Raw genomic sequence first — 22798 nt, 5'->3', positions numbered from 1 at the left:
ATATCCTTTGTTTGTAGAGGAAATTCTTTGGTGTACTGCAAGTGTACTGTGGGGCTTTAAGTGGCCCACAGGCCTCAGTTTGGGCAGGCTTGTTTTAGAGGATAATAATTAGGACCAAGATTTTTTTCCCCTCATTTTTGAGGTAGTTAGAAGAACTAATCAATCAGTGCCCTCATGAACCTCTTCTGTATATACTTAGTCTAGGTCTTCTACATTCACATTTTTTTCTTTCAGTTCCATTTCCATTTTCTCCATAAGCATATTCATATTATTGCCCTCTAAAGTAATGGTTCCACTCTCTTCAGTGGTGAAAAGTTTTAAAAACTTTGATTGTTTTTTCCCCAGCTTTAATTTGTTGTTGTCCTTCCAATATCATACTTAAATAAATATTCCTTAAACTCTTTCTTTTGCCAGACTTTCTTTAAATTTGTTTTTCACTCTTTCTTACTGCTTCTTGGGATAATACTGATCATAACAAGCCACTGTTTTTCTTTTTAAGATTTTACAAAGCAGTTTATATTTTAAACTGTTTTTGCCTTTGGTTGCCATACTTCTCCACTTGGTAATGTATGATGAGTGAGGTGTTCTCTTTGTTATGAAAATCAATTTGCATCAGTTAAAATTCTGTAGAAAATTATAATGCTAAGTGTGTATTCCTTTCTTTCATATATTTCCATTTTAGGAAACTATAACTTAGATTTAATTGCATATTTTTCTTTTTTTTTCAGAGTTTAATCATGGCTCATATTTAGGGGTCTAGACAGGAATTAACAAGACCTGTATTAAAGTACTCAAAGTATAAAATAGATATCAGATAGAGGACAGCTCTTTGTTCCACCAAAATAAAAATCTTAAGACACAAAAGAGTAATAGAACTCACATTAACAAATAGTTAAAATATGAAGTAATAACTTATTCCTATCACTTTTATCTCCCCACAAGGCAAAGTCAGGTGATGGGGCTCGTGACCTGTGTTGTCTGTTCAATTATAAATTAGTCATCCAGGGCATGGTCTGGGCTTTCTTAGTCTTCAGTCCTTGGTCCTTCTTTAGTCGTTTGTAGCCTCTGACAGACTCATGAACTCCTAAACTTTTGGATTCGTGAAGTAGCTGCCAAGGCTAAAAATCCCCTTTTCTTAATATTGGTGTTTAGTGATCAGGGCTCATGGAAAGGAACTCCCCTTTCTTCTCTCCCCTCCTTTCACTGGAAGGCCAAGGAAATTTAATAGAACTGGCAGAGGCCTAAGCAATATATTGAAGACAGACTGAGGCAGAATTTTACCCTTCAGTTCCTCTTATAGTTTACCTGCAGGGGAGGAGAGGAAGAGGGTTCCTTCACGAAAGTTTCCTCCCCATGACACTTAGCAAAGAATTTTCTGACACCCAATTATATGGGTTCATGTCATAAATCAAGAGTTGCTATGTCACCTCAGTAAAGTGAAGCACCCATCCCAAATCAAGAGACCAATATGCTTGCCCCTCCCTGGGTAGCCAGAGTATATGTTCCCATAGGATGACTTACAGTATGCTTCAAATTCTTGTAAAATTGTTCTTCAGTTTGTTGGGTTCTCAATGTTGACAATTCCCACGAGGTTCCTCTGTAATCTCAATTGATAATTTGCGGTGAAGTATTATATATTAAATTCCTTAGGTAAAATGACAGTGTAAGATAGATACCTAGCATACACCCTTGCTTTATTCCAGATATTTTTTTGGTAGCTAAGTATCCTCAAAACTATAATTATTTTAGAACACAAAAAGCATAATTTCTGATGAAAGCCTCAGTTTTTTTGAGGCAGATTCTTTGGTCTTCAGTTGCCTGAATTGGAATAGTAAAAACTGTGTGAGAACAAGAATAATACAAATATGCAGTTCCTCCAGGAATAAAAGAATAGGATAACATATATATCATAAATGTATGTGCCAGATGAGGGAATTGCTTCAGTGTTTAGAAAGCTGAATTAACTCTCCTCTGGTGCCCCAACCACATCTAGGAAACATTTGAGGAATAAAAAGTTTTCATGAAATAAGGTATGCCAAAACACATCCCCTCCTTAAGGGAACTAGCATATAAATCAGTAGTCCTTTGATTATGAGGTATAAGATCAAAATCCTATTCCCTTATAGTTAGGCATTTATCAGCATCATCCAAAAACCATTACTAGGAACATGGGAAAAGCTCAAAAGACTTTTTTTGTAAATATTATTTTTATGTATTCCCGTACTGGAAATCTAGAACAAAAAAAGCCTCAAACTTCAGATAGAAAATTACTTGAAAATCTGTCATGTGCAATGGGTGTAGGTGATTGAATGTTTCTGTTGCAACTCATGAATCAGAATATTTTCCTACCTCTGAACCCCAGAGTTCCTTCTGTAATGCTGATTGGGCATTGACTAGATATCCTTTTCCATGGCAAAGGAGGAAAAGCCCAAGTAAGTCACAAGACACACTTGAAAGACGTAGTGAATATACCTAGATTTCTTTAAAAACATTTTGAGTTTTTATATTTAAACATACTACAATCAACCATCTGAATTACCCAAACACAGGTGATGCAGCACCCAACTGAAGGAGGCCAGGTTCTGAGCCTTTGTAGCAACATCAAGGAAGTCACTGCTAAAGTAGCTGAAATATGGATCTTCTCTTTGTCTAGTCAGCCAATAGACCATGATGACAGCACTATGCATTCCAGCCAAAAAATCAAATCCACAGGTGAGTTTTTCTTCTTTACCTCTTTTTTGGTCACTGACACAGCTAATAAGTAGTGGGTTATTGAACCACTCTTGTTCATTGTGACCTCCCAAGGTTATGGGGATAATGTAAAGGAAAACTGAGTTTCTCTAAATAATATTTTGAGTTTAATCCAAGTTAATATCTTTGAGGAATAGATTTGTTTCATATGTAGAACTGTATTCCAACTTTCCCTCTGAATCTATGGTTATGTAGTCACTGTGTCACATCTGATTTCTCTCTCCATGATATTTTTACGCATCATTCATCTTTTAACCACCTGTCCAAGTATCATTTAAACATCAAGCTCAGATGTGTCACCTCTGTTATTTTTTTCCATCATAATACAATTGTCATACATTAGCAGGGTTCTCTTATGCTCAGTCCTTGTTCCAGTATGGGGTTTTTTTCCTTTGTCTTGGCAGTTAATACCTTGTGCTTATATATTAGTGATTTGGTTCCTTCTCTGTTTCCAGTTGATCTCTGTTTAACCTGTTGTCTATATTTTCCCTTTTATGTCAGATGAATACCACTACATTGGCCCTCCAGTATCTGCAACCCCTAACTCTTCCACCTGTGTGATTCTTATTCATGCTTCCTCAATCTTCCATCAATGCTCCACAAAGAAGCTACCCAAATTGCTAAATGCTTTCCCCTAGGTATTTTTACATTTTATTAGTACCTTTGCAGCTCTTGGTTTAGTTCCCATTCTTGCTAAATGATTGGCCCACTTCCTTTTCCAGTCATACATTTCTGTAGTGATAACCCTTATTCTACTGCTTGCACATGGTTCACTGGTGGAAATGTGCTATCACCTGCTTTTTCTACTACACATCTTTCCATTATACTTTTAGCATACTTCATCTTTGATTCCTTAGACTCCTAAAAGTTTGTAATGCTTTAAGATTCAAAACAGTATGACAACACAGGAATAAATTAGTTGATCAGTCAGAAAATAATAAGAGTACTGTGCTAGACATTGGAGATATGAAGGCAAAAAATTTAATAATCCTTACTCTTGAGAAATTCATATTTTCTCAAGGGAAACATGTACATGAATATAGGGATAGGGACTGGACCTGTATTTTCATTTGTGTAAAGAATTCTTCCTGAGTGAAGAAACTTCTTCCATCAATTCAGGTTGGCATGTTTTTTGTACCTGATAGTTTTAGAGAGTTCCTTAAAGTACTGAGAGGCTAAGTGACTTAGCCAGAGTCAAACAGCTATGATGTGCATAATTAGAGTGCATAGAGGGCAGCTCTTTGTCTACGCTACCATGCTGCCTCTTACAAATTTACAGAATAGGTAGGACAGCACTAGCAGTTGAGTGAAGAAAGGTATCATGTAGAAAGTAGAACCTCAGCTGCAGGTAGTAGCATCAGCTGCAAGTTACAGATTTAGTGATGGAGAGTTGAGCTTAGAATGCTTCCAGGATTGGGGCAACACAATATGCAAAGGCAAGTTGGAGAAATTAGTCAGAAAAATAGTATGGCCTACTGAAGAGAAGGCTGGTCTCAGGAGTCAGGAAGACCAGGGCATAAGTTCCACCTCTGATATATCCTTGCACAATAACTCTAGAGATAATCTCTTACTCCAGCAGTTGCTGATTTGCATAGATAGAGGAATTTCTTTCCAGGATATTTGTTGTGCTAGTGAAGACAAAGAAATAATAGTAATTAGTTAATCATTGAGAAGAGTAATTTGTGCAAATATGGTGGGAGAAAAGCTCTGTACTTAGCAGTTTTTATCCAGTGTCTGTTGGAAACAATTTATTAATATACAAACATTCCTGCTTAGAGGAACTAAACTGGCAAAATTTCCTCTGCTGACTGGAATTTGTCCTTATGCAAGAATTATCCACTGATATTATTATAGTACTAAATACTATAACACTGTAATACTATATATAAATGCTAAATACTAAAACAGAACACAGGATTTCACAGCACGGTGACAGTGGTCCAAAGTTCAAGGTATTTGTTATTGAATTTACTTGAATTGAGCAATAGTAATGTCATTGCCACTTGAACTTTGGAGAAATGTCCTGAAAACCATTCAATCTAGGCATGAGGAATTGTTCTTAATTGGATTATTCAAAAGATAATTCTGCTCTTAGTGTGATTATCACTCTAATCTTAATTTCATGGAACCTGGATTCCTGCCTGAACTGGGTCTTCTGTTACAAAAAAAAATTGATTAGATCTGTGATAAAAATGAAACTAAGGACTTCATAGTAGCACTTTGTCTCCTTAGCATTGATAATATTTCTTTCACTTAATTGTGATCAAAGGCTTCAGAAGAAGATACAATATTATTTTTCAGTTTTCAAGAGAAAAAGAGGCCTTAATGTGAGGGTTCTTAACCTTTTTTATGTTATGGATGATTTTGGCAGTTGTATGAAGCCTATGAACCCTTACTTGGAATTATGTTTGCCTACATTCATAATTGAAGGAAGTAGTAAATTTAAGTTAGATATAAGTGAAAACAAAGATGTAATTTTTTCTTCCAACAGCCCTAGTTAAAAACTTTTGTCTTAGTCTAGGACATGCTTCTCCAGTACTCAAGAGGGGGAGTGTTATATGATCCTAATACGTGTGTCAGGAGCTGCTTGTTGGAGAGGCTTGATGGCTGCATTTTGTTCTACCAAGTACAAAAAAAATTATCAACCAACACATGGCAGGATTCTTTGCATTGTTTATTCAGTTCTAGAACTGTAAAAGAAAGAAGGTCTGTTATAGAAACTTATCTTTGAAAGCTTGACTTTCTGTATTCATATTGCCGGTATTTGGCACAGAGGAGTTGCTTAATGAATTCTTGCTTGTCTGCTTGATCCTCACATTTTCTTTTTTTAAAGTACATTTTTGTGCATTTATTTACTTAAAACATTGATTTTTTTTTTTAATTTGAATTCCAAATTCTGTTCTGGCTTCCCCAACCATTGAAAAGACAAGAAATATGATATCAATTATATATGTGAAACCATGCAAAGCATGTTTCCATATCAGCCATGTTGCAAAAAAAGGGCAGGAAAAAATAAAGAAAAATTTTAAAAATAGGCTTCAAACTTCACTCAGACTCCATCAGTTCTCTGTCTGGAGGTAGATAGTATTCTATTCCTTTAGAATTTTTTTGGATCATTGTCTTGATCAAAATAGCTAAATTATTCACAGTTGATAATTGTATAATATTGCTGTTACTGTCTACAATGTTCTCCTGGTTCTACTTATTTCACTTGGTATCAGTTCATGTAAGTCTTTCCAGTTTTCTAAAATCATCTTGTTCACTATTTCATGTGGCATGATAGTTTTTCATCACATTCATATATCGTAACTTGTTCAGCCATTCCCCAGTTGATGTGCATCCCTTCAATTTCCAAATTTTTGCCACCACAATAAGGGCTGCAATGAATATTTTTGTACGCATAGGTGCTTTTCCTTTTTCTTTGATGTCTTTGGGATATAGACCTAAGAGTGGTATTGCTTGGTCAAAGAGAGGATGTATAGGTTTATAGTCTTTGGGTCATAGTTACAAATTACTTCCTGGAACAGTTGGACCAGATTACAACTCCACCAACAATATATTAGTGTCCCCATTTTTCCACATCTCTTCTGGCTTTTATTGTTTTTTTGTCAGGTTAGCCAATCTGAGAGGTCTGAGGTAGAACCTCAGAGTTGTTTTAATTTGCATTTCTGTAATTGGTAGTGATCTAGAACTTTGCATGACTATAAATAGTTTTGATTTATCCCATTTGAAAAGTGCTAGTTTTCGTATTCTTTGACTATTTATCAATTGAGGAATGACATATTCTGGGACCTGGAGACACTTGGTGTAAAAATTTTTCCCAGCTGTCTTTTTTCCTTCTAATTTTGGCTGCATTGGTATTATTTGTGCATAACCTTTTTAATTTAATATAATCAAAATTATTCATTTTAGATCTCCTGGTGCTCTCTATCTCATTTGGTCATAAATTCTTCTCTTATCCATAGATCTGCCAAGTAAACTGTTTTTTTTAAAATTTATTTATTTTTAGTTTTCAACATTCATTTCCACAAGATTTTGATTTCCATATTTTCTCCCTATCTCTCCCCTCCCCCACCCCAAAACACTGGATTTTGATTACCCCTCCCTTCTATCACAGCCCTCCCTTCCCTTATCCCTATCTTCTCTCTTTTCTTGTAGAGCAAGATAGATTTCTATACCTCATTACCTATATTTCTTATTTCCCAGTTGCATACAAAAACAATTCTCATCATTCGTTCCTAAAACTTTGAGTTCCAGCTTCTCTCCCTTCCTCCCTCCCCACCCATGTCCACTGAGAAGGCAAGCAATTCAGTATAGGTTATATATGTGTAACTATGCAAAAGACTTCCATAAAAGTCTATATTTTCCTCCATCCTGTCCTGCCCCCTATTTATTCTATTCTCTCTTTAGACCTTGCCCCTCCCCTAAAGTGTTTACTTCTAATTACTTCCTCCTTCCATTTGCCCTCCCTTCTAGCATCCCTCCCATACCCCACTTATCCCTTTCTTCCCTACTTTTCTGTAGTGTAAGATAGATTTTCATACCAAATTGAGTGTGCATTATTCCCTCCTTAAGCAAAATGTGATGAAAGTAAGCTTCATTTTTTCCCTCTCACCTTCCCCCTTTTCCCCTCCACTGAAAAAGCTGTTTCTTTCCTCTTTTATGAGAGATAATTTGCCCCATTCCATTTCTCCCTTTCTCCTCCCAATATATTCCTCTCTCACCCCTTAATTTTATTTTTTTAGATGTCATCCCTTCCTCTTCAATTAACCATGTGCCCTCTGTCTATCTATGTATGTGTATAATGCCTCCAACTACCTCAACAGTGAGAAAAGTTTCAAGAGTTACAAATTATTGTTTTTCCATACAGGAATGTAAACAATTCAACTTTAGTAAGTCCCTTGTGATTTTGCTTTCCTCTTTACTTTTTTATGCTTGTCTTGATTCTTGTGTCTGAAAGTCAAAATTTTCTATTCAACTCTGGTCTTTTCATCAGGAAGGCTTGAAAGTCCTCAGTGTCATTGAATGACCAGTTTTTTTCCTTGAAATCTTATACTCAGTTTTTCTGGGTAGGTAATTCTTGGTTTTAATCTTCGTTCCTTTGACTTCTGGAATATCATCTTCCAGGCCCTTTGATTACTTAGTGTAGAAGCTGCTAAATCCTGTGTTATCCTGATTGTATTTCCACAATACTCAAATTGTTTCTTTCTGGCTGCTTGCAGTATTTTCTCCTTGACCTGGGAACTCTGGAATTTGGCTACAATATTCCCAGGAGTTTTTCTTTTGGCACCTCTTTCAGGAGATGATCAGTGGATTCTTTCAGTATTTAATATCCCCTCTGGATCTAGAATATCAGGGCAGTTTTCCTTGGTAATTTCATGAATGATGATGTCTAGGCTCTTTTTTTGATCATGGCTTTCAAGCAGTCCCATGGTTTTTAAATTATCTCTCCTAGATCCATTTTCCAGGTCATTTGTTTTTCCAGTGAGATATTTCACATTGTCTTCTATTTTTTCATTCTTTTGGTTTTGTTTTGTAATTTCTTGGTTTCTCACAAAGTCATTAGCTTCCATCTGCTCCATTCTAATTTTTAAAGAACTATTTTCTTCAGTGAGCTTTTGAACCTACTTTTCCATTTGGCTAATTTTGCTTTTTGAAGCATTTTTCTCTTCATTGGCTTTTTGGGTCTCTTTTGCCATTTGAGTTAGTCTATTTTTAAAGGTGTTATTTTCTTCAGCAATTTTTTGGGTCTCCTTTAGCAAGCTGTTGACTTGCTTTTCATGATTTTTTTGCATAACTCTCATTTCTCTTCCCAATTTTTCCTTCACCTCTCTGATTTTCAAAATCCTTTTTGAGCTCTTCCATGGCTTGAGACCATTGCATATTTATTTTGGAGATTTTGGATGCACAATCCTTGACTTGGATGTCTTCCTCTGATGGTATCCTTTGTTCTTCCTCATCCAAAAGAATGGAAGAAAATACCTGTTCACCAAGAAAGTAGCCTTCTATAGTTTTTTTTTTTCCCTTTTTTGGGCATTTTCCCAGCCAATTACTTGACTTTTAGAGTCCTTTGTCAAGTGGAGGGCATGCTTTAGGGACCTGTAAGTTCTCAGTTCCTCCAAGGTGGCACAATTAAGGGAGAGGAGTGTAGTCCTTTCCTAGCCTGCGCACTGGTCTGGGAACAACCACAGGCTTTTCTGCCCACTATCTGCAAGTAGAATTCCCTCTGCACAACTGCCTCCAGCTTCACCACACCAGTGCTCCTCTTCACTCCAGGGCCACCACTCAGGGCTGAGATTCAAATCAGCCACTTGATTCCCTCAGGATCTTTACCCTAAGGCTCTAAAAAATGTATGCTGCTGCTGTCACAACTTTGGGTCAGGGCTTGGGGAGGACCCTGCTCCCTTCTCACCCAAATGAAAAAGCTTTCTTACTGACCTTTGAAGCTGTCTTTGGTGTTTGTGGGTTGAGAAATCTAGGAACTGCAGCTGCTGCCTGTGATTCTGCACCCTGAAGCCTGCTCCAGTCCTGTCAGTGCCCTGTTTGGCCAAGGCTGGGCTCTGCTCCAAGCCAGGTGTGATTGACCTTTCCTGTCGGCCTTCCAGGCTGTTTTGGGCTGGAAATCTCTTTCATTCTGTCATTTTGTGGCTTCTGCTCCTCTAGAATTTGTTTAGAGTTATTTTTTTACAGGTATTTCATGGGCAGTGGGGAGGAGAGCCAGAGCAGGTCGTCCTTCTACTCCGCCATCTTGACACTCCCCATTCTAGGCTTTAAGGACTTATTTTCTAATGTATGGTTTTGTAACTTTTCCATTTGAGCAATTCTACTTTTTTAAAAAGTCCTTTTCTTCAGTGAATTTTTGTACCTCTTTTTCCCTGTGCAAGGGTAGAAACATACTTCCTCCATAAAGCAGCCTACCTCCCTCTCATTCATGTACCTTTAGGGTAAGAATAAATAGTGGAAAAATAAAAAAAACATTTAAATTATTAAAGGAAAAACTAAGGGTGAGCACTAGCAGTTGAAGGGATTAAGAAAGGCATTTTTATGCCTTTTATGTAGAGGGTAGTATTTCAGATGTGGCTTGAAGGAATTTAGAAATTTAGTGAGGGGAAGTTTAGCAGAACTGTCTTTCTCCTGCTTCAGTGTCTTTCCCTCCTTCATTCCCTCCCTCATCCCTTCCTACCATTATTCTTCCCACCCTCTTTGCTGAGAGTTGCTTAATAGCACCGCACCCATTTAGACCTGACAGATACAGCAGATTGCTCGCCTCTGAATCCTCTCCTCACCCCCAACTCCTGGGATCTCCTAATACAAATGCAGCTGGCTGAAGCATGATATTATCTCTGCACATAGTCCTTTCCTTCACCTCTTCTTGTGGGTTATCTGAGGGTACAGGTACAGTCTCCCTCCCTCCACCTTGAATTTTCCCAGAGATGCACAATTCCTTGTTGGAGAGTAATGCTTCTGTTTTACATTCTCTCAGGTCTAAGTGGAGCCACAAACATGTCCTAGCCCATAAGAAACTAGAAAGTAGTCTTTTGTTGGGGTTTCTTTTTTTCCGTTTTAGGAAGATAATATAGATGAAGATTAGGCAAGAAATTCACATTCTGTAGCATTAAAAAAAATCTTATCAACCTAGGAGACTACAAATAATAGTGGTCTAGCAAGAATGTTACATAAGACAGTGAGAACTCTGATGACAAAATATAAGATAGTGAGAACTCTGATGACAAAATATGAAGAGTAAGAAATATGATTTGTACTCACCAGAGGACAATAAATATATGACAAAAAATGTTCACCAGCAACCAAATAGTATCCAAAGCAGCTTCTAGAAAGAGTTCCTCGTGGAAAATTAAAACATTTTTAAATGACTTTCAGATCTTAAAATCCACATTCCTATTTTTATGTGTTCTTTTTCTTAGAAAAGAAATTTTCCTGAGAATCAAGATAATTTAAGAATTAACAGCAAGATTGCTGTACCACATCAAAGAGGGTTTTTCCCCTCAAACTAGTAATTACTTTGTTTTACAGACAATAAAGTATTTAACTCCTCCTTTATTTCCCACACAAAGATATATGAGTTAGTAGTTTTCCCAGTAACCATTTTTGGATAATTTTATCTTTCTTTTTGAATCTAAAGCCTGCTGGACTGCTCCCTAGATTGTGTTGCCCCTAGCATGAATTTCTTTCATTTCAGTATCTGTATTCTGTTCCAGACATTCTTATTAATTTTTTCTTCACCTTCAGGACTAAGGTGTTAGGATCCAGATGTTGTGGTTGAATTATTATTGTTGATAAAAGTAGAGAAATACTGAAATCTCATTTTTTATTTGTTTTCCCTCTGACACTTTCTTCTTTGAGTACTCTTAACGATGATGTCACTTAGATTGTCATCATGCCAAATTTTCTTTACATTTGTTTTCACTTCCACTTCATTTTGCTGTTTATGGAATGATACTGCTCACATTCCTGAATGAAGAAGTGAAAAAACCCTTAGTTTTATGCCAAGTACTGTGCTAAATTCTGGGGCTACAAAAGCAAGCCAGTTAATCTGTTTCCTAATGGAACTTATATTCTAATAGGGGAAGATATCACAGGAAGAAAAAATAGAAGTAGAATGACATGGAGGAAGGAGAAAGTTTGAGCACAGGGGCATGACTTGTTTTGGAGTTGGGGGGCTGGCTAGAAAGTAGTAGTAGGCCAGGGAACGGGCTAGATAAGATAGAAGGTAACTTACGCAGGGCCAAAAGTCCAATATTCAACTTGAAAACAAGAAGGCCACAGTGTTGGTAACAGGATATGTAGGTATCCCAGGTAGTGCCACTTTCTATAGGTTTTTGATTGTTTTTCCAATCAAACATTTATTTTCTCTTTATTCTACTTGCTCTCCCTTCTCCTTATAACCCTCCTCCCCTGCCCCCATGAGAAAGAACAAACAGAAAAACAAAACCCTCATGCCAGGTAGACATCATCAAACAAAAAGAATTGCTACGTTGACTGTATCCAAAAATTGTATGTCTCAATTTGAATCTTTTTCCAGTCTCTCAGGAGATGGGTAGCATACATACTTCATGATCTGTCTTGTGGAATCATGGTTGATCACTTTAGTAATCATTTCCTAAGTCTGTCAGAGTTGTTTAAAAACAAAAATACTGTTGTTATTGTATTGTTCTCATTTCAAGGCACAATTTGTTTAGTCAGTGCCATTTTTATAGTTTGTGTAATATTGTAGTTCTTCTTTAAGTTCTTCATATCTTAATTCTGTTAATCCGGAGATTTAATGTTTTTTGTAAATATTCATCCATTTCATTTAAGTTGTTGGTTTTATTACCATATAATTGGGCAAAATTGTTGTTGTTTAACCTTCTTTCTCGAAGAGGGAGGTGATATCATTACATGCCAGTGAATTGGATTTGTCACCAACTTTACTTTCTCCTCCTGGTTCCAGGTGGTAAGAATATAGATCAGGAAGACTGGAAATGGCCTTGAGAGACTTGGCCTTTTTAAGCTAAGGTCTTTGACCAAGCCCATTTGGTGATTAAGACTAGGTAATAATAAATGAGGCAAACAATGACCTCTTTTAACCTAGTCTAAGAAAAAAAAAATCCTTCTGGGAGGAGAAGACCCTCAGGGTTTCTGGCCAAAATAGAAACAATTGCTATTTACATTCACTCTGTGCCGAAGAGGCCCCAAACTATAACCAAGGGAGGCTGAGCCTGGAACTTTTAGAGTCAAATAAATTGCTCTTTTTTCCTCTTTGTTGTGAAATTCCCTTTTTTCATTTTGGTTATTTGGTTTTCATTTGCTATTTTCATTGGTTATTTGGTTTTCCTTTTTCAGAAATCAAATTAATGAGATATAGATCTTGGAAAAGTCACAAGCTCTCTGTGCCTCCATTTCATCATTTATAAAATGAGGGTTTTAGTCTCCTTGGCTTCTAAGGTCTTTTTTAGTTCTAAATCTATGATTTGGAACAGCCACTGTGAGAATGCTGTTATTGAATTAATCAGAGAAGAGTCAGTGAACTGGCATTTATTTAGTGTTTAGTGGTAACATTAATAGAAATTAATAATGGTAACTATTAGAAGTGAGCAAGTCTAACAAGCCCCTGATAGTGAGAAACATGCTCACCTTAAATAAAGAACAATACCTGTTGTGAAATCAGGGAGGCCTTTATTAATCTTCATGTCCATTCCCCCTGAATGGACAGGAAGTCTCCCTCAATAAGGTTACAGGAAGATTACAGGAAGACTACAACACGTGCAGTAAGATGGGGCTTCTTATACTGTTTTCTGAACTTTGGATCTCCTGAGACACAGTCCCCTGGCCATGTGACTCCATGTTCTCCTCTCTGATAGGCCCTTCCTCACACAGCTCCTTGTCCTGCAAACCAATCCCTAACCTCCAACCTATCCATGCTAGGCCACAACTCTTATCACCTAGGAATGTGGACAACAGAACTTTCTTACTTCCCACAGAAGTAGCATTAACATTAATAGAAATAACACAGTTCAGAAGAGGGATGAGTTTAGAGGGAAGATGAATTCAATTTTAGACATGTTGAATTTGAAATGGCTACCCAACAGCCAGGTAGTAACATTCAGGCAATTGATGTATAGATTTGGATGGCAGTTAAAACCATCACAACTGTTGAGATCACTAAGAGAAAATATAATGGGAAAGAAGTGAGAGGTTCAAAGATAGTCTGTTGGGCAATAGAAGAGCCTAGGAGCCTGAGAGGAACAGTCTTGACAGGTGGGAAAAAGCAGTGTCTTGAAAGCCAAAGAGGAGATAGTATCTAGGGGAAATTCACCAACATCAGAAACTGCAGAGCATTTTTGAAGGTTGGAGAATGCATAGTAGACTCAGAAAATGTTCAGTTCTGTAGTCAGAATATTTGGATTCAAATCTCATTTTGGATTCTTAATAGCTGTGTTATGTTATGCAAATCAGTTTGCCTCTCTGGGACTCAGGTTACTCATGTTTAAAATAAGAAAATTGTTCTAGGTAGTCTCTGAATTTTCTTTCAGCTCTAGATCTATGAACCTTTGGTCCTATGAGAAGATTGAAACAGAGACTTTGTCTCACTTTGCTAGGACTTTACCCCTTTCTCCTGTGTCTAGGTTGATGAATATGGTGACAAGTTATTGGTATTTCCTGACACACTTCCTAGTACTGTACCAGGACACATCCCTGTCCTGTAGTATTTTGGATCAACTCAGACCTCCTGAGTTATATTTTGTTTGTTTGTTTTGTGGAATGATCTTTTGCTTGACACCCTGAAGGATACGTGGGTAAATGGGAGCCCATGTTGAGAAATAGAGTGCTGTGTGTGGGGATCAATAAGTAGGTCAATTTGGCTTGACCATGTGTGGAAAGGAGTAATGTATAAGAAGATTGTAAAGATAAAAAAGGGCCAGGATGTGATATTATTCTGAGTATCAAATGAGATTTTAAAGTTTAATCTTAGATAATAAGGAGCCAGTGGAGTTTATTAAGGGATTGAGGTAGGGTGTTGTGATCAGACCTGTGCTTTAGAAAAATCACTTTACGAGCTGTGTAGAGGATAGATTGGGGTGGAAAGATACTTGAGGCAGAGAAACCAATTAGAAGTATTATCAGTAATCTGTATTAGAGGTAATTAATCATAACTAATATTTATATAGACCTTGCTATGTACCAGGCACTGTGATGAATGTTTTATTATCTTACTTGATCCTCACAAAAACTCTAGGATATAGGTACTTTTATTATCCCTATTTCATAGATGAGGAAGCTGAGGCAAACAAGTCAAATGGCTTGCTCAGGGTCACGCAGCTAGTAAGTGTCTGAGGTCAGATTTGAACTTACGTCTCCCTGACATGAGGCCAGTGCTCTGTCCACCGCCACCAGCTTCCCTCAGGTAATAGGGGGAATGGTGTCTGTGTCAGTGAACAGAAAGGACCATACATGAAAGATATGGAGGGAGAAACAAAAAAGTTGGGCAGCTGATTGGCTATATGGAGTAAGTAAACAAAGGTATTGGGAATGACACTGAGATAGAGAATATAGGTGGCTATGATGTGGCTATATCCATGACAATAATGCAGAAATTTAAAAGAAGAGTTGTTTGGATAAAATAAAGTGAGTTCTCTTTTGGACATGTTATGTTTGTGATGCCTTTGGTATGCCTGGTTTGAGCCACTGAGGAGCCAGTTGGTGACATGGGGACTGGGGCTCAACAAAGAAGTTGGGGCAGGATGTGTAAATTTGGGAGATACCTACATACAGAAAATTAAATTGAACCCATGGGAACTGATAAAGTCACCAAGTTAGAGTGTGTATAAAAAAATGAAGATTCTGGAGAACAGTCTGGAATTACAACCCAAAGGGCTTTAAAACTGCGTACTCTTTGATTCAGCAATTGTACTACTAGGTCTTTAACCCAAAGAGATCAAAGAAAAAGAAAAAGAACATTTTATGTACAAAAATATTTATAGCAGCTCCTTTTGTCCTGGCAAAGAATTAGAAATTGATGGGATGCTCATTAGTTGGAGAATGGCTGAACAAGTTATGGCATATGATTGTGATGGAATACTGTTGTACTATAAGAAATGATGAGGGAGGTAGTTGCAGAAAAAAATGTGGCAAGACCTATATGAAATGATGCAAATTGAAGTGAGAAGAACCAGGCAAGCAATCATTGTGCACAGTAACAGGAATAATATAATGATCAACTGTGAAAGACTTGTCTGTTCTGATCAATACAGTGATCCAAAACATTTCCAAAGGATCTATGATGAAAAAAATACCATCCACCTCCAGAGAGAGAACTGATGAACTCTGAGTGCCAATTGAAGTATTATTTTCTTACTTTATTTTCTTTTTTGCTTTTTGTTGTGATGTGGCTAGTAGGGAAATATTTTGCATGATTTCACAATTATAATTGATATCATATTGTTTGCCTTCTTAGAGGGGTGACAGAGGGTGTGAGAGGAAGGGGGAGAATCTGAGACTCAAAATTTAAAGAAGATGTTATGAATAAATAAGGAATGCACCCCTTAAGGCAGGAGCTATTTTTGCTTTTTCTTGTACCCCAGCTCTTAGCATAGTACCTGGCATATAGTAAGAATTTAATAAATATTTTTGATTAATTTTTTAAAAAATAAGTAATATTCTACAACAGACTGCCTTGTACCATCATAAAATTCACTAAAATATATAGAGAATAAAAGATAACATCTTTAAAAAATAATAACAAAATAAAGAAATGAAGGAATGTAATAGAGAGCTTTGAGGAACACCCACAGTTAGAGACTATGAGAAGGATGATGATCAAAGCTGATTGAGGAGTCAGAAGGAGAACCAAGACAGATCAATAGCATGAAAATCCAAAGAAGAAAAAGCATCCAATAAATAGTGTCAATTCAAAAGTGTTAAATGTTGCAGAGAGGTCAGGAAAGATAGGAGTTGAGAAAAAGCCATCAGATTTGACAACTGAGAAAAGTAGCATTTATATGATGCTTTAAGGTTTGCAAAGCATTTTGTATATGTAACGAAGCTATGGTCCTCAAAACAACCATGAGAAATAGGCACTATTATTATCACCACTTTACAGATATAAACCGATCCAGAGAGGTCAAGTGATTTGCCAGGTGTCACACAGGCAGGATTCAAACTCAGGTGTTCCTGATTCCAAGTCCAGCGTTCATTATATCCACTGTTCTGCTTCTTTACCTTTGATAGCTCTCATTGCTAACTTTGCAGAGAGTAGTTTCAGCTGAATTATAAAATAAGAAGCTAGATTAGCAGTTTTTAGAAGACCATGAAAGGAAAGAAAGTGGAGGCATCAAGTGTCAACAGCTTTTTGAAGGAGGTTTAGTCATGAAGGAGAGGAGGGAGCTAGAACAGTAGTTAGCAGGGAAGATAGGATTTAATGAAGGTTTTTGTTTTGTTTTTAAAAGGATAAGGGAGACATGACCATGTTTATAAACATCAAGAAAGGAAACCAATCTGCTAAAGAATGCAGGGGGATTGGCATGGCAAAAAGGGCATCAGCATGGAGTGGAGGAAGAGCTAGGGAGGATGATGACAGAGAGAAGAGAAGAGAGAAAAATGGCCTTATATTTTTCTTCGAATTATGAAGCATTGGTCACTATTAAAAGGGTGAAGCTTGAGGAGAAAAAAGGTTTGGAACAGTAATTGTGTTGAGTGGGTTAGAAAATCAATTAGAGGAGAATAGAAAGATTCCTGACATTTGTAGTGGATCTAGTCAACATAGTTTCATGACTTCCTGCATCACTCAAGCAGCACATGGATTGAGACTGGAGTTTGGCAAGGCATGTATGGCAATAGGACAAAATTAAGAGTAAAGGATAGTGATGAGTTGAATTGGTCCACCAAAGGGTCAAAGATTGGAAAGGGAAGAGAATGTAGCCAAAACAGGGATCAATGACTTAAGAAAGTACTGAGAGGTATAGAGACTGGAAGTTACAATGAGGACAAGCAAGAGGAAGAGGAAGGCATTGAACAAGAGATAGTTGCCTTTATTGTGCCACAGACCCCTTTGGAAGTCTGGTCAAGCCTATAGAGTCTTTCTCATAATATTGGTTTTAAATACAATGAAATTTAAATACAGTTATATTGGAATGTAATGAAAATATCTAAAAAATACATTAAAGGTCCCTCTGAAATTTAACCATAGGATCCTTTGGAGTTTCATGGACTTCTGTGGTATAAGGAATGATGGAATGATACAGGTGGTTATGATCAGATAATGTGATTTCAGAGTTCTTAATGATGAAAGTGTAACCTTGTGGGTAATCATCACTGTCACTGAGGTCAGGTAGAGGAGCAAAAGGTCATAGGAGTTGAGTGGAGTGAAGAACTCTCCCCTCTTACGCCTTTAACCTGCCTTTAACCTACCTTTCTGGGCTCACTGAACATGACTTCTATACACTCTAACTTTAGTCAAACTGACTTTATCTCTGCCCTTTTTGAGTTTAGTGCCTGGTGTGTAGTCTCTTTCTTCACCTCAGCTACTGTGTTCATCCTAGAAGACTTCAGCATAAATGTTTTTTTTTAAATACTCTAACTTCCCAGTTCCTCGATCCATTCAGCTCCTGTGCCCTAACATTTCTATTCCTCAGCCATATCAAGGGTTGATCATATTCTTGATTTTGTCATCACCTCTAAATGTCCTGTTTCTATATTCAAGAACTCTGAAATTCCCTTATCTAATAATACTCTTTAGTCATTCTGTCTCCCCTTAATTCTATTCTATAATCCTTTCACTCCTCAGTACTTTCCCAGGTTGTCAACTCTTGACACATTGGTGTACCAGCTCAACTACACATTATTCTCTTTTTCCCTTGACTATTGTCCTATTGCTGATTGTCTTCCCAAACCCTAGTCTTTGTAGCTCACGATATCTGCCTCTTCTGCTTGCTCTTATGCTGCTGAGTAGAGCAGAAGAAAATCACAAAGTCCTGCTGACTCAATCCACTGCAAACGTATGTTATCTAATTTGAACTGTGGCCTCACTACAAGGTAGTGCTTTTGTTGTTCTCTTATTCATTCTCTATCCCACTCACCAAAGCAACTGTTTCAGACTTGAATTCTCCTGCAGTTTCTCCTTTATGTACTTTGTGGTACAACTGTTCTGTCCTATTTGCTTTTCCTCACAACCTTACGTTTCACTAAATGTTTGCACTTGGTGTCTTTAATGCCTGTAATACTCTCCCTCACATTTGAGTCCAATTCTTTTGACTCCTAACTCCAGTGTTCTGTTTTGTTTTTTTTTTAGTAATGCTAGGATAGTAGGCTGGTGCCAGATCATCGAGGGTATTATTTTTTACTCTTGACAGAGAATTTTTTAGTAACTGAATAGTTGTTTCCAAAATATATGGATCTGTGATTTTATTTGAATAGGACTTTTCCAGATGAGGAAACTCACTCTATCAATATAGGTCAGCACTTTCCCCTGCAACTTATAATAAAAAATTACATAGAACCCCGAGAGTTTGTGACTAACTAGTTCAGTGCCAAGCAGCCACTACATGTTAGAGGTAGAACTTAAACCTGACTTCAAGGCTGTAGCCCTATCCACTATCCTAGAACATAAAAAAAAAATTGCTTATTTAAGGCCTTTTCCTTCATTTTCTCGTGTAAGCCTTTCTTCCATTCTTTCAAAGAACATTTCATTCTCCTGATAACTGAAGAGTAGAAATATATTTTGCCAGCCTTATCCCTTTTATCCTGTAGGATACATATGTACATTGTACATTTTGGGTGTTTCATGGTATGGCTTGAACACAAACATACCACATATACTCTTTATGTCAAAGAAAAATTATCTTTCCCCTCATACTGTATTTGCTTGAAGCAAATTCCATAATTCTTTTTCTTCTTTTTGGTAGCTCTCTTGGCTAACTCTTGTGGCCACTTTTTGGGCTGTCTATTTGTAAGATGCAAATATAATTAAATCAACTTTGCCAATAACTTTCAAATGTTTTTTTCTGTCTCCCTCCATGACAGTTTTTCTGCCCTTTCTTGAATGGTAAAGGCTTAATTTGTTGAGCATGCAAGGATAAAAGATGTTATTTAATGATGTCTGCATTCCTGCTTTTACCTTGCCACTGTGTTCTCTGTAACCTTCCTTGTACTCTTGTATGCAGAGTCCTCTGATAGTCCTCCACAAGTCTTTGAACTTGTGGAGCAAGGCTTAGTTTTAGTTGACAAGCCTAGATAAGACATAAGATGAAATCCAGTTATCTGATGAACTCCACGTTCGTAATTTCACCTTGTCATTTCTATACTGAACTTTCCTTTTACTTCCTTAGGTATTAGCTTCTCTTGCCTATTTGAGAGATGGGACTTTATTTAACAAAGAGAAGCACAGAAAATAAGATACATGGACATGAGGAAATCCATTTATCAAATGTGATCTATCTTTTTATAGTTCATTTCATCTACCTACTGATCTTTAGAACTTTCTTTCAACTTCTTTAAGTGTTAGATACTTTTTTTTCCTGGTAATGTTCAGTGTTTGTCACTTAAGGTATCTTCTGACTTTTCTTTCAAAAAAGCATTATATGTAAATGAGAGAATTCTCAATAATCTTTTCTCAATAAACTTTTGACAAGCTAATTTCTTAATACCGAACCATGTATTTGAGCATATATTTTACCAGCCGCTCTTTTCCTCACTTTTGCATTAAAAATCAACAAGTATGAATGTAGATTTACTGGGTTTGTAAACAAGATTTATTGTTGTTGCTAAAGAATTTCTTAGTTCTCCTTATGTAACAAATGTTGTTCAGTAAACAGCCTTCATTTCTTGTTCAGTGATGTCTGTTGGTCTGTTTTCGAGGAAATATACCAGTCTTTGTTGTATTTACAACTTTTAGGAGGTTAGCCTGAAAACCACAAAACATGTGAACAATAATGTGTCTTCTAAAAAAATAATCTCAGATATTCATTGCTCTCCTTCTTGATTCACAGATAACTATTCTGAGGAAGAATATGAGAGCTTTTCTTCAGAACAGGAAGCCAGTGATGATGCTGTCCAGGGACAGGTACTTCACCCTGAAATGTGCCAAAGGTTGCTCTGTATTCTGGCATGGAAAAGATTTGGTGTCAGAAAATTATTCCCATCCTAGCAAATTATTTAATTACAACAAGATGGTGAAAAACATAATAAAAGGGTAGTCAAAAATCTGTGGATTAGATAATGGCATAATGTTATTTTCTATAGAAAATAATTCCTATAGAAATTCATAGTTTCTAAGGAAACTATGAATTAGCTTCCTTAACTATAAAGTGATTTATAAATATCAAGTTCAGTTGTTATTAGTATTTGTCTTGAGATATCAAATTGTATTCTATATAAGATGATAAGTTGTCCCATATGTTCCAGGAATCTTGACTACTTCAGATCTTCTTTTTACCTTCTTAGCCTTCCTCTCAGGTAACCCCCAAATTCTGGGAATTTTTCTCCGTTTTCCATTTGAGGGGTTTGACTCAGGTAAACAGATGAGATTCTAAGGAAATAATAATTTTGAGGAATGAACTTGGTTCTAACCATGATTCTGACACTAACTTACTGATGAAATCCTAGAAATGCATTATTTACTTGTTTAGCCTCCTTATTTTTCACATGATCTTTATTTTTTGAATGATCTTAGAGATTCTCTGGTGATAAATGAGGTAATTATCAAACATTTTATGATCCTTGGGCAAAAGGCAGTAAGTGTAGTAGTAGTAATAAGATCAAATAAATAAATGAGCATAGAATATCATGTTGCCCTCTGTGACCAATCAGTGCTTTTTTTTTTTTAAAATAAAATCCTGGCATTCTTCATAAGTTTCAAAACTATTTTCTTATAGTATTAATGTTTCTACAATACTAAATGTTATTTCTTGGACTAAAGTCTTCTACTGATGTTTTGGAATCTCACAGAAAAGACCTTAGGCTATTAAAGGCTAGATCAGACCAGCCCAGGTTGTATGTAGCTCGTGCAACTGAGCTAGAGATTGATCTCTCTGTAATCTGAGGATCAGTCCAGCCAGTTCCAGAGGGGCTCATCACTGAAAGATGGAAAACCAGGAGACAGATTTTTTTTTTCCAGCCACAGCAGTTCATATAAATTAGACAATAAAGGCATAGAAGGATTGTTACCTGTGTCAGGAGAGGGAATACCAAACTGATGAAATTGCGTACTCTTCACATATTGAAGTCTAATATCTTTCTTCATATGTCTGTCATAATTTAGTAATTCGTTTATGATATTTGTAATTATAAACAGTACCATTTTTACCAGTTCTTGTGAGCTTTTAAGGCAGTACTAAAAAGAATTTGGATGTTCTATGGAATCTTTTACCTTGTTCAAGTGTTGTCCAACATATACTTGCGCATCATTACTGTAGACAAGAATGATGCAAATTGATTTTGAAGTCTCACTTAAAAACTTGAGAAATTTGTTGTCTATACTAAAGTTCACAGTACTAGACATATGATTCAGAAAGGTTTCTATGATGTATCCTACACATCTTGTACACATCAAGAACTGAATGGAGCTTTGAGTTTCACCCTTTGAACCAAATTTGGCCAAAGGCCAAATAAGGTCTAAAGGGCTCTTTCACTCCCCTCTTTTTTTTTGCTTTTTGTCATCATCCAGTCTTTGATACTAACTCCAAATTAAAGTTTGCAAAGAATTTTTCTCAATAGTTTTAGAAGTGAAGTCATTAATTGATAAAGTAAATGAGGCTTGACAATGTTAGGTGAGTTGTCCAGGGTCACGTAAAACTAAGATTGCTGCTCTTTGTTCTACAGTCTTGCTGACTTTAAATGCTTGGTAATTAATGAAAATATGGACACGTTGGGAATGAATTGATAAGTGGAGATAGTATGATTTAAGTCTTTCGGGAACCTCATTTTCTCCCTCTAATTAGAATAGACATTTCTAATCTCTGCAGTGTCCACTCTAGCCCTTTAAGGAAGCACACACGATATCCTAAGGAACTGAATAGCTTAGTGGCTATTGGTACTAGATTCAAGCTACTTATAGTCATGCCTACCATTTGGATAAATAGAACTTCACTTCACCAAAGACTACATTTTTAATTCCATGTGTTTTCCATTCATCCTGTCAGTAATAATTTGCATCATTAAACAGCTTTGAAGTGGGGTGTCCCTTAAATGACACTGAACCCTGAAGGTCTTCTTTTAACAGTCACTCTGAAAATTCTTCCTGTTGTGCACAGTAAGCACTATTTGGGACTTTATTAAGTTACCAAATTTAAGTTGATTGTCTTAGGCTCATATAGTTATATCCAGAAAAGTTTTCAGAGACCACCTAATCCAACTATTTTATATTATGAATAAGGAAACTTGAGTTCCAAGGAGGTTAACTGATTTGACAAAGGTCACACAAATAGTAAGGAATTAGAGGCTATATTTGAGACCGGGCCAACTGACTTCAGAACCAGTGCTTTTTTCCAGTATACCATAGTATTATTATCTGATATTTAATTTGTCTGTTGCCTTGCTATTTGGTGAATGATGC

The 22798-nt window shown here is 36.6% G+C and overlaps 1 protein-coding gene across 6 annotated transcripts in view; it reads left to right on the top strand.

Moving 5' to 3' along the window:
* PACS2 (phosphofurin acidic cluster sorting protein 2) overlaps positions 1-22798 on the top strand; it is a 193099-nt gene that overhangs the window by 57227 nt on the left and 113074 nt on the right. For all 6 annotated transcript variants that reach the window (XM_072629677.1, XM_072629676.1, XM_072629679.1 and 3 more), the window contains 2 exons: positions 2550-2712; positions 20235-20308. In XM_072629677.1, coding sequence (XP_072485778.1) covers positions 2550-2712; positions 20235-20308 — 237 coding nt within the window. The remainder of the gene's footprint in view (positions 1-2549; positions 2713-20234; positions 20309-22798) is intronic.

The sequence above is a fragment of the Notamacropus eugenii genome, chromosome 1 (genome assembly GCF_028372415.1).
Source record: "Notamacropus eugenii isolate mMacEug1 chromosome 1, mMacEug1.pri_v2, whole genome shotgun sequence".
In the NCBI taxonomy this organism is placed as follows: domain Eukaryota; kingdom Metazoa; phylum Chordata; class Mammalia; order Diprotodontia; family Macropodidae; genus Notamacropus; species Notamacropus eugenii.
The sequence above is the reverse complement of the archived record's forward strand: the minus strand, read 5'-3'. Positions and strand labels throughout refer to the sequence as shown.